Source organism: Bos grunniens, chromosome 13 (genome assembly GCF_055505025.1).
Source record: "Bos grunniens cultivar Pamir isolate PY7600 chromosome 13, Bosgru_T2T1.0, whole genome shotgun sequence".
Classification (NCBI taxonomy): Eukaryota; Metazoa; Chordata; class Mammalia; order Artiodactyla; family Bovidae; genus Bos; species Bos grunniens.
Genome location: NC_141177.1, coordinates 44,006,934 through 44,019,362, shown reverse-complemented (window position 1 = coordinate 44,019,362; position 12,429 = coordinate 44,006,934). Strand labels below are relative to the sequence as shown.

Here is a 12,429-nt window from a genome sequence, read left to right as displayed (position 1 = left end):
AACACTTTCACTTTCACACTTCCAAAATATCACCAACTTGAGATGGCAGGGCTGACATGTGTCTTTATTTAGTTTCCTATAATTATTATTTATTTGGCTCTGCCGGGTCTTAACTGCAGCATGTGGGAACTAGTTCCCTGACCAGGGATCGAACCCAGGACCCCTGAATTGAGAGCATGGCATCTGCCACTGGGCCACCAGGGAAATCACCTAAGAGCTCTTTCAATGGCATGTTACCTGTGTCCTCTCAGCCCCAAACAAAACACAAACGCCAACCACCTAATTGGGTCTGGGTTCAAGTGCATATTTTACTCTTAGGCCTCAAGCCTGTGCTCCTCGAGCTCTGGGGCTGGCAGCATCAGAATTCCCCCAGAGCTTGGTAGAAATGCAGAGTCCTGGGCCCACCCCAGACCTGCAGAATCAAAACCTTTGGGGCTGAAACCAGGAAGCGCATGTGGTCACATCCCCAGGGGATTGCTCCCCCAGGCTCAAGCGCTGATGCAAAGCAATGGTTATAAACTTGGGTGCAGGCTGGGGCTGCCTGGGGAAGCTGAACCATTCTGACGTCTGCATTCTGCCCCCAGAGTGTCTGATTTGTTTGTTCTGGGGGTGCTGTCTAGCCATCACAAAAATTTATCCTCCCCAGGCATTTTCATGTGCAGCCGAGGGTGGAAACCAGTGCTGTAAAGTTGCCTTCTTTACCTCATGGGAAAGGAATGTTTATGCCAGCTTCATTGTGAAGAGTTTGTCCTGAGCACTGCAGAGATTCTCTTCAAAACACCTGGAGGCCCTGGAATGGCATTTCCAGAATGAGGAACTACCCTTTCTGGGCACAGGTGGCCCCATATGGAAACTTGTAGCAGCAGTAAAGGAAAACACTCCTTACTTGAGAACAGATGAAATGTAAATATTGAATGGAAGCCCTAGATTCTTTAGATCTGGAGAGTCTTTAGATCTGGAGCAGGTCTAGAGATGGCAGGGGAGAAGGTGGGGTGTGGTCTCTAGTGGCCCATGTGCTGTCATGGGGTGGCGGGGGGTGTGTGGTTCCTAGGTCTGCATGCCCCACGTGATCTCTTAGAGCAGAGTGGCCCATAGTGGGGTGGCATACCCCTTCTCCCCTCTCCCCTTACATTCAGACCCTGTCACCTTTCTTCTTCACTGTTGAAGGCTTCCTTCAGACCACATGTATGGGTCTCTTGGAGTGCACACATTTGAAGATGGTGTGTATCCCACCTGAACTCAGCCGTGCAGACATGGGTGGTCAGGCCTGGTGGTCCCACTGGCTGTTGGGGCCAGTGGGGATGACCACGGGGGACCACAGGGATGACCAGCATGGAGAACTCTGAATGTGGCAGAGGAAAGATACCCCAGAGCTTAGGCAGCCTTAGACGGGGACCTCCACGCTCTCTCAGCAGAGCGCTGTTCCTTGGCCTGAGCCTCCAGGTCCTCTTTTTGAAAGCTAAGATCCTGGCACCTCCTTTCAGGGCTACTGTGAGGAGCAGATAAGAGAGTATTTCTGAAGGTTTGGCCAACAGTAGACAGCACCAGGTTACAGCCATATGGTGTTTGTGATCTCACCTCTTAGCTGCAAAGCTGGAGAAACACCAAACTTCTGGGATTTCCGGCTTTGCCATTTCATGGCTGTTTATTACTCTGGAGCTTGTTGAACTTCAGTTTCCTCACTTGTAAAATCGGGATTAAGTACTCAGAAATAGGGTTAGGGTTGGGAGGCAGAGGAGATGATATACGTCAAGGTGATATTTTTGTACTGAGATTTCATTCACATACCATAAAATTCAGTGGGTTTTTTTAGTACTTCACAAAGTTGTACAGCCATCAGCTCATCTCATTCCAAAACATTTTTGTTACCTGGAAAGAACCTCCAAACCCTTTAGTGGTCATGACCTACCCCAACCCCTTCCCAGTTCTTGGCAATCACTAATCTTTCTGTCTCTGTGTTTTTATCTAACCCAGATATTTTGCATAAATGGGATCAGTACGCTATTGTGCCTGGTTTCTTTCACTTTGTGTGGGATTCTCAAGGTTTCATTCCATTCCATGGAGTCTTCAAAGTCTTCCATTTTGTAGCATTGATCAATGGCTCAGTAATAAAAAGAATGAGTGACCATTACGGCTGAATAAAATTCCATTTTCTGGATATACCACATTTTATTTATCCTTTCTTTAGTTGATGGAGATTTGGACTGTTTCCACTTTAGGGCAACTATGAATAATATTAATATGGTTTCATGAATAGTGTAATACCATTCCACTGTGGGATTCTGTTAGAAATAATATTAATAGTGAAAGTGCCTGAAAGGAAATGAAATCCAGTTTATATGGGTATGAAATGAGTGTGCCTGAGGAATGTTTGTCTGTGTTTTCAGAGCTTGCCTAGTCATACTCTTGGCCTCATGGTTATTGTATGGAATTTAGCACTTAGAGTTTCTTTTTGCTCAAGGTGAAGACATGCCCTAATTGCAGAAAACAGAGTAAACAGCATTTAGGATATTTAGAACCCTGTGAAAACTGGGTTAGAAGGGGAAGGTTGAGTGTGTTGAGGGGTGTTGAGGACTCGCTACAATGTTAGACATATAGAGTGACATAGAACCCAGTGTCTGCCCCTGGAAAGCTTTCAGTCTGGAGGGGAAGACAGAAGGAGTGGTGATGAAGGACGGGGCCTCGGGCCAGGATAGGTCCAGCCAAGGAGAGCGCAGGGTGCTGTCCTCATGAGGGAGACCTCGCTGCAGCCGTCTGACCCCTGCCAACTCTCTCTCCTAGCATGGTAAGGCACAAGGACGATCACTACTCCGAGGAAACGGACGCCAAGACCTGCCCCCGGGACTCGGGCTACGACAGCCTCTCCAACAGGCTCAGCATCTTGGACCGACTCCTGCACACCCACCCCATATGGCTGCAGCTGAGCCTGAGCGAGGAGGAGGCGGCGGGAGTCCTGCAAGCGCAGCCTCCGGGGGTAAGACCCTAAGTGGGCAACTGGGGAGGCAGGCAGGGCCGTCACTTCCCTAAAGAGAAAGACGGCGAGTTCCAGAGAGTTCTTCCCAGCCCCTAGGGAGCACGGTTCCCAGTTTGTGTGTCTCGTTACAATGCAGAGAAATTCTGGAAACTTTGAGCAGCTCCCAAAATAGAGCCCTTCATATGCTCAGTGACCTTGGGACCTCAAGACTCTGAGGGATAATAGGGCACCTGGGTACTGAGGAGGGGCCGCTGGCCACGGGCCCCAGGCCTGACTTCTTGAGATGTGGCATGGAGGATGAGCCTGGTTGTGGGGTCCTCAGTCTGTGGTTTTCCTTCCATTATGAGCCTGGGAGCCCTGGCCTGGGTCCAGCCATCCAATTCAGGACCCAACCTTCAAAAATTCCACATCTGTAATCTTGTCTACTCTGGCTGCCAGTGTCATCCTCTTTCCCTTGTGTAGTCTCAGTGACAAATCAAGGCCCAGTTTGGTTTCTTCAGCACTCCCCTACCCAAGGCTACACAAGGGCTTCCCGTGTGGCTCAGCTGGTAAAGAATCTGCCTGCAATGCAGGAAACCTGGGTTCAATCCCTGGGTTGAAGATCCCCTGGAGAAGGGAAAGGCTACCCACTCCAGTATTCTGGCCTGAGAATTCCATGGACTGTATAATCCATGGAGTTGCAAAGAATCAGACACTATTGAGCAACTTTCACTTTCACCCAAGGCTAGTGTCATCTAACTCAAGCCCACTCCATGATGCTATAGAAGTTTCTTAGAAAATGTTATTCAGTGATAGGTAGATATATTCTGTGCTATCTGACATGGTGGCCACTGGCCTCATGTAGCTATTTAAGTTACATTAATAAAATAGAATAAAACATTTGGTTCCTCAGTGGCACTAGCCATATTTTAAGATCTCACTATCCCCAGTGTCTGGTGGCTACCATATTGAATGGACAATGCAAAGTATAGAACATTTCCACCATTATAGAAAGTTCTTGGGGACAGCGATTGTGTACAATGTAGACTTCTAAAACAAGGGTAAATACAATAAATCACAGATAAAATAAGACTGGAAACAACACACCACAAGAGATAGAAACTAAGAAATAGATGGAGAGGCGGGGAGAAAATTCCTTCAGTAGCTGGCGGAGGAATGTTGTAACAGCTGGACACAAAAATAAACTTTCCAGTTTCCTATCAGCCAGAGCTTGTCGGTTGTTACTTTTTGACTCACAAGTGAGTCTTTGTTCCTCATCCGACGGAAGCAGACAGGACTAAGTCCTCTGCTGGAACACGTTTGGGAGGACAGGCACAGTATTGAATCATCCTTGTGGAGAATTCCTTGGCCGTCACACCAGGTTGTTTCCTCTGGTTTAGGTCTGTATGATCAGGATCCTTTCTGTGAGGCCCCCAGTTTTTGCAAGTTGAGTTGTCTGCTTTTGTATTTCTGCAAAAAAAATTCTAAAGAGGCAGGTTGCTGTGTTGCTAGGCAACCTCCTAGCAACTCACCCCAGCACCTGGAGTCAGGCATGTCCATTCCTGCTGGAAACTGGTGGGGAGCAAGTCAGGCAGGAGGTTCTCCACCTACTGGATCCCTCTGCAGGATCTGCCTGATGGGATGGGGCTGAGGGCAGGGTAAGGAGAAGAGAGGCCACAGTTCACCAGGAGAAGCAAGGATCCTGAACAGAAGGAGGAGTGGGTGTATGAAAGAGAAAGGTTTGAAAGACCAACCTTAGTGGCATCTGGTCCTTAGGGTGCCACCATCCCTAATTCATCTATAGCCCTAAGACAAGGATCGGCAAACTCTTTCTGTGAAGAGTCAGAATGACAGTATCTGGGGCTTTGTGGCCATAGAGCCTCTGTCACAGCCACTCAACTCTGCCATCATAGGGCAGCCGCAGCTGTTTAAATATGTAGACCAAGCAGCAGGCTGTATGTCAATAAAACTTTATTTATGAAAGCAAGTGGCAGGATAGGTTTGGTCTGTAGGCCATGCGCTGCCAACTGCTGACCTAAGGTTTTGGATGTTCAAGAGATAAGGCTCAGAGATTGTACCCTCCCTGAGCGTCAAGACTCAAGGAGACCCCCACCTCCCAAAGGGAGAGATACTTCTTTCCACCAACCAGCAGCTGCCTCCTAGCAGTACTTTGAGGCTTTTCCTCATCACAAAAGCATGGTGGGAACACCTGCTTCTGCCTCAGGATGACCCAGAACTATTGACTCCCACAACTGGCACATTCTGTGGCCACCTCTCTATGGTCACTGCGGAAAAAGAGAGCCCTGAAGATGACCTTCCTGTCTTCCACAGACACCCAGTTCCCATTGCCCCTTCTCCCCTCATAAAAGTATCTTAGGAGCTATTGACCGGACATCAAGAAAGAGATGACAATTAGGTGGGAAAAGTGAAAGACTACAGAACCTTAGGAGCAGATATCCAAACACAGAGCAAAGGGGAATGAAGAAAAAGGACAGGATGGTCTCCTTGGAGAAGGGTCGTGAGTCACAGAAGGAAACCGGCCTGCAGCCAGGCCACCACACCACAAACTCCAGGGAGTACCACTTTGTTTGTCATGACGCCCACCAGGTAGATGACACCCTGGGTAGATGATGCCCCCAGGTTTGTGCAGTGCACAGCTGTATGTGGCTTACCCAGCTCCATAGTAACATATGCTTGGATGGTCTCCTGAGATCAGCACTGGGCTTGGGCTGGTTTAAACTTACATCTAAAGACACCATTTAGAATTGGAGGGAGTTGTTGTAAAGCAAAGTGAATCAGGAGTAAAGGGACCACCAGCCTGCATCTTGGCTGGAGCGAACCTCAGAGCACTTCCCATTTTCAGCTCCAGTAGATGTGGCCAAGCCAGGTCTTGCCTTATTATCCCGTTTTCCAAGAGACACTGGCCATTCAGATTTTCATGTGTAAAGTGAAAGACCTTGTGCTCGTCCACTGTTGGCAACAAATTCAGATTTCTATCTTAAATACACCCATGAGCCAGACTAGCCAATGAACTTCCAATTCTCCACCAATGGCTGAGCCGTGTTACCTGTGTCTAGAATTTAGGGTTCATCAGCCAGGACGCCTTATCAGACATAGGCTGGAGAGTATGTATCATGAGCTGTAAAATAGTCACCAAACTGAAAATGTTTCACAGATTGGGGAGGTTCTCAGTCTTGTGGAGAAGTTCCCATCAAAGAGAAAGTGGGATCCTCCTCAGACTGGTTACCAAAGGTGGGCATCCGTGGCCTGCTGGCTCATCAGTTTCCATGGCAGCAGTGTGCACCTGAAGCCCTGAAGTTTGGCTACAAGAGGGGTTCCATGCATGGAAGCTACGTGTATAGCTTCCCAGGGACACACCCAGGTCCCAGCCTTCTAGATGTCTCCTAAGCTTGTATTTCTTTTCCCTCCTCTAGATCTTCCTGGTTCGTAAATCCACCAAAATGCAGAAGAAGGTCCTCTGCCTTCGCCTGCCCTGTGAATTTGGAGTCCCACTCAAGGAATTTGCCATAAAGGAAAGCACATACAGTAAGTGGTCGTCAGGTGGTGAGGTCCTGGTGAAGTGAGGTCTTTAAGTAAGTGGAGGGGGAGAGGGCCTGCAACTTGAAGATGGACAGACGTGGGTCTGAGTCCCAGAGCTGTCACTTATCCTCTGTAGATAACCTAGCACAGGAGCCTCAGTTTTCTTATCTGTATAATGGGATGGTGGTGACCTCAGAGAGCTGTTGACAGTTCGGTTAAACAGCCTGTGTGCAAGGTTCACAGTCTGTTGCCTGGCAAATGACAGGGCCTCACAGAGGCTAGTTTCCCAGTTACACTGGGTGTGGTCCCCAGGTTTGCTGATGGCTAAGCTGAAGGACAGGCTGCACAACAGTCTTTTTTTGGGGATCTCATTCCAAAGTGTGTGTCTGCACAGCCCTTGAATAGCCCTAGAGGGGATTGTCCCCTCTAGGCCATCCTTCTACAGTGTTCTAAAGGGGCAACTGGTCATAGGCTGAATCCAGAGCTCTTTGGAGAAATGGATTGGCTGAAGTTTTGGAAGGAGAGAATCAGGAGTGTTGCTTTCTTTCTGCTGATTTGTGGTCCCTGGAAACGTGAAGTCTTTGGGAGGTCAAGTGTTCAAGGAAAAGGGGAACATACAATCCTGATGCCCTGTGCCTCCCAGCGACAATCAGAAGGTGGACCTACAGCCCCAAGGGGGAGGCCTCTCTCAGCCACAGGTGAGCAAGCCCAGGTGTGAAGGCCAGTTTGTATATTGATGTAGGCCAGATTCTATTTATAAGCTGAGCAGCCTCAGTCTTGGAAGGAGCCAAAGATCCCGAGACTGATTTGAGGGCAGGTACAGGCTTCCACTCAGCCTGGAGTTCAGAGTCTTGCTGAGCCAAATATCTATTAACTGGATCTGGAGGAGATGTTTCTGGCCCCAGCGGAACTTGCCAGCCTCTGTGTGATCTACGACTGGCCTCAGGTCAGCTGTAGACGGGGTCCTGTGATGTTTACCCCCAGACCTCTTCAAGGTCGCTGACGTCAGGGAAAAGCTCCCACGTGCAGAGTCATCTGAGCAGTCACTAAGCTTGGCTAATGATCTGCGGGTTTATTTACATTAGGAGGGAGTCAAAAGGTAGATTTCAAACCCGCCCTCTGAAAGACAATGAATTAAATATTAAGTGAGAAAGGGCGATGCTGAGTTGGCTTTTTAAAGTCAGCTAGACAAGAGGTGATAAATCTAAGAGGTTTTTAAATCCCTTCTAACATCCACAGTTGAAAAAGCTGGCATAAAACTCAACATTCAAAAAACTAAGATCATGGCAACCAGTCCCATCACTTCATGGCAAATAGATGGGGGAAAAGTGGAAACAGTGACAGATTTTATTTTCTTGGACTCCAAAATCACTGCAGATGGTGATTGCAGCCATGAAATTTAAAAACTCTTGCTCCTTGGAAGGAAAGCCATTTCAAACCTAGACAGTGTATTAAAAAGCAGAAACATCACTTTGCTGACAAAGGTCCGTCTAGTCAAAGTTATGATTTTTCCAGTAGTCATGTATGGATGTGAGAGTTGGACCGTAAAGAAAGCTGAGTGCCAAAGAATTGATGCTTTTGAACTGTGGTGCTAGAGAAGTCTCTTGAGAGTCCCTTGGACTTGAAAGGAGATCCAACCAATCAATCTTAAAGGAAATCAACCTTGAATATTCACTGGGAGGACTGATGCTGAAGCTGAAGCTCCAATACTCTGGCCACCTGATGCAAAGAACCAACTCATTGGAAAAGACCCTGATGCTGGGAAAGATTGAGGGTGAAAGGACAAGATGGTTGGATGGCATAAGCAACTCAATGGACATAAATTTGAGCAAATTCCAGGAGATAGTGAAGGACAGGGAAGCCTGGTGTGCTGCAGTCCATGGGGTCACAAAGAGTCGGACAACTTAACAAATGAACAACAATTTCCACAGTTTACCGTGATAAGTCACCTTGAAAATCCCACCCACCTTCCCTTCCTACAATAAGTACAGTTAGTGTTTTGTATTTTAAACTCCTCTCGTTGTTTGTCTGAGATCCCTCCCTGGCTGCATGATTTTCCTCCCTATTTTGCAAAGATCTTTATCACTTCTCTGGTTTTAAAGTAGCTGAAAGAGCTAGTCTGCCTAGTCTGAGCAAAACACGAACCTGCCTATAACTGGTTACCACAGGCCTCCCATGATGACCCCTTCCCGGGCAGGGTCTACCTTCTTTGCGAGGAAGGGCTGGCCTTAAAAACATAGATATTTTTGGACTTTGCTGGCGGTCTAGTGGCTTAGACTCCATGCTCCCAATGCAGGGGGCCCAGGTGTGATCCCTGGTCAGGGAACTAGAACCCACATGCTGCAACTGAAAGGTCACATGCCTCAGCTAAAGCTCCTGTGCACCCACAGCTAAGACCCAGCACAGCCCAATAAATAAACATAAAAAGCAAAACCCAAAACCCAAAACCCCATAGCTCTTTCATCGTAACATCTGAGCAGTGTTTTGCATAATAAGTACCAACTCATATCTGCATAGAACTGCTTTCACAGAAGTTACTCCATTTTTTAAAAATTTCCACTACCCACTACTCTCCTTCTGGGAGACAAGGGAAGTATAATTATTGTCCATTTTACAGATGAGAAAACCAAGGCCAGAGATGTTAAGCTACCCAAGTTCGTTCCCTTTTACTCCACTCACAAAATTGTGGTACATATGGGCGTGTTTCTCTTTCTGTGTTTGTCAGTCAGGGTGTATCTGTAGGGGTAGTAAAGAAAGAGTAAGTACGTGAAATAATACAACATAAGCAACTAATAAGCAAAATGAATGAGGATGTGGAAGGGAGAGAAACTCATCTGAAGTTAGGGAATTGTCACAGAACTGAAGCTCTTTGGAGAATTTCTGGAAGAAGGGCTGCCGGGGTGGTATTTCAGCCAAGACAGCATAAGGAGTGGTTGGCAAATACATGAATTTTTGAAGTCAAGCCACTCTCTCTGTTCTATCATTTGGAAGATTTACAAAATGGCACACCGTCTTGCCAGAATACTTCTTTCTTGGAAGGTTGCACACTTAGTGGCAGTAGTGGGGTGGGGCGGGGGCTCTCAAAGTAAATCAATTTTAGCATCTTTCCTGCGAAGTCGAGCTCAAGCTGATGTATGGGAACCTGTGTTATCCTCCAGGCTCACCCTCCTTCTGCCTTTTGTCTTAACCACAAATGGCACATTTGTGATCCAGGAGGTCTGGCCTGGGAGGGTCAAGGGCTGGGGGGGCCTTGGTGTCCCCCCAAGCCCTGTCTTCTGCTGGCCTCTGGCTCCAGCCCGTCTGACTCCTTGACTCCGCCCAGTTTTGTATCCTGAACTTAAAAAAAAAAGACAGTTGTGTAATTTGAGTCTGGGCTGCTCTGTTTACCAAGCACTGGAGCACGTGCTCTGATGAGTCAGGGGCTGGACTTACTGTAGGCCGCCCACCCTCCCCTGGCCTATCTCCCACCACCATGCATCCTCCGTACATCTGGTTCCCATCAGGCGCGGGAGTTGGTCGGGGAGCCCGGAGATGCTCCTGCCCTCCCAGCCAGCAATATCGAGGGCCTTTCCTTTCCCAGGATGCACTCGGGGACACTCAGCTGGTTTCCGAACTCTCTCTTTTCCAGCCTTTTCCCTGGAAGGCTCAGGAATCAGCTTTGCGGATTTATTCCGGCTCATTGCTTTCTACTGCATCAGCAGGTAAGGCTCCCTTTGTCTCCTGATGTCAAGCCGCTGCTTGGTGACTGTGCTGTCAACAGCCCCCACGTTTCTTGATTAACCCTGGGCAGGGGGCTCTGGAGGGCTTGTCAGCTACTGGATGTCCCTGGAAGGATTGGCCCCTGAGGTAAAAGGGTCCCCAGGCCCCCCTGTGCCAGGCTTAAGATCAAAATGACTGCCCTGGCCCCTGTAAATGTAAAATCACACACTCACGTAGAAAGGGACCTGTGATGCAAACCTGTAATGTTTAAAGATCCTAATATTACTCATGGATCGAACTAAGAGTGTCACACTGAATGAAGTCAGACAGAGAAGGAGAAACATGGTATGACAACCCTTATATGTAGAAGCTAAACAGAAATGATACAAATGAACTTACAAAATAGAAAGAGACTCACAGACTCACAGACTTCGAGAAGGAACCTATGGTTGCCGGGGGGAGGGGGGAGTGGAAGGGATAGTTAGTGAGTTTAGGTTGGGCATGTACACAGTGTTATATTTAAACTGAATAGGAAATTCTCTGGTGGTCCAGTGGCTAAGACTCTGTGCTCCCAATGCAGGGGGCCTGGGTTCAATCCCTGGCTGGGGAACAAGATCCCACATGCTGCAATAAAGACCCGGTACAGCCAAATAAATAATTTTTTTAAAAAAGAATAAACTGGATAACCAACAAGGACCTTCTGTATAGCACAGGCAACTCGGCACAATGTTTTGTGGCAGGCTGGATGGGAGGGGAGTTTGGGTGAGAATGGATACATGTGTGTGTGTTGCTGAGTCCCTTCGCTGTTCACCTGAAACTATCACAGGATTGTTAACGGGCTATACTCCAATCAAAAAAAAAAAAAAAAACAAACCTCCTCTGGGATTGGAACATATAGGTTTTCAAGGCAGAGGCCTTCCCTGTCCCCCTTTGCCTGGCAAAGCAATATATCCTTTTCTACTTCAAAATAAATCAAGGTCCTAATGTCTCTGAAAACTCCCCAGTGGATGCAGTTCATCTAGAATTGTGGGTGCCTTCAGCCCCTAAATCTTGTGTCCCTCTCCTTCAGGCCTGCTGGGTACCCCTGTCTTTTTTGTAACTAAAGGAACTGTTTCAGTCTACATGAAGCTAAGCCCCAAACCCCGATGTTAACAAGTGTCAGGAGGGCGCAAATTGGGAAAGCCTTTCTTTCTTTCTTTTCTTGTGAGCCACCCCGGTTTCTCAAATCAAGGGTTCTTTCTGTGAATCAGGATCGAAACGCATTGTCTGCAGAGGCTGACATTGCCTCCTCTTAGGTAGCCTGGCTCGGGGGTGGCGGGGAGGGGGGCGGGGCATGGTTCCCTGGGTTTTTCTGCACATCTGTTGCAGCTGACAGAGCAGAGATGGGCATGTGTTCCTGGGGTATTTTGCAAAAGATACTTCTCATCCCCATCCCACCTGTGGCTGAGAAGTCTGTTTGGAATCGGGTTATTTTATGTTAATATAATATATGGGCTGTTTCTCAAAAACTGAGTTAGATGTTTGTTACACCTGTTGGACTAGACCCTTGGTGAGGGATGGTAGAGGAGGCACCAAGCTGTCCACTCCCGGAGGTCCCCAGACCAGGCCAGCTGAAGCCACGGTCAGCAGCCTGATGAGGGAGGCACTTTCAGAGGGGGAAGAGACAGGGCTTTTACACCCCTAAATGGGATTGACCGGAACCCCACACCACCTGCCCGGGTGTGAGGGAATCCACTCAATTGAGGAGGGCAGTGTAGAACCCCCACATCCCCAGACATGCACACTTGCTGTGGCGCAAGCCCCTGATAGCGACGATCAACCTGGCATGTGGGCCAGAGGCGAGGTTGGCCAGCATTCACACGCCATAGTTCATGTCTTGATGGGCCTGCTGTTGTTACGAAAAATAGTCCCACCTAGGCTCTGTGACAACCTAGAGGGGTAGGATGGGGTAGGAGGTGGGAAGAAGGTCCAAGAGGGAGGGGACATATGTGTCCCTATGGCTGATTCATGTTGATGTATAGCAGAAACAACACAATATTGTAAAGCAATTATTCTTCAATTAAAACTAAATAAGTTTAAAAAAAAAAAAAGATCGTCCCACCCAGAATACAGGGTTTGGCAGCCTGAGAAAGATATCATCTCTGCCATCGGTGGTCATGGTAGACTGGGGACCGCTGTCCGGGGCCACTGGATGACTAGAGGGGACAGAGTCCATAGAAGCCTTGGTGACCTACCCA

General features: G+C 48.0%; 1 protein-coding gene across 27 annotated transcripts in view; it reads left to right on the top strand.

Annotated features, from left to right (window-relative positions):
* RIN2 (Ras and Rab interactor 2) overlaps window positions 1-12,429 on the top strand; it is a 208,669-nt gene that overhangs the window by 162,305 nt on the left and 33,935 nt on the right. For 14 of the 27 annotated variants that reach the window (XM_086333714.1, XM_086333722.1, XM_086333713.1 and 11 more), the window contains 3 exons: window positions 2,782-2,974; window positions 6,388-6,499; window positions 10,074-10,194. In XM_086333714.1, coding sequence (XP_086189840.1) covers window positions 2,782-2,974; window positions 6,388-6,499; window positions 10,074-10,194 — 426 coding nt within the window. The remainder of the gene's footprint in view (window positions 1-2,781; window positions 2,975-6,387; window positions 6,500-10,073; window positions 10,195-12,429) is intronic. The other 13 variants (XM_086333735.1, XM_086333724.1, XM_086333721.1 and 10 more) reach the window with 1 other exon arrangement.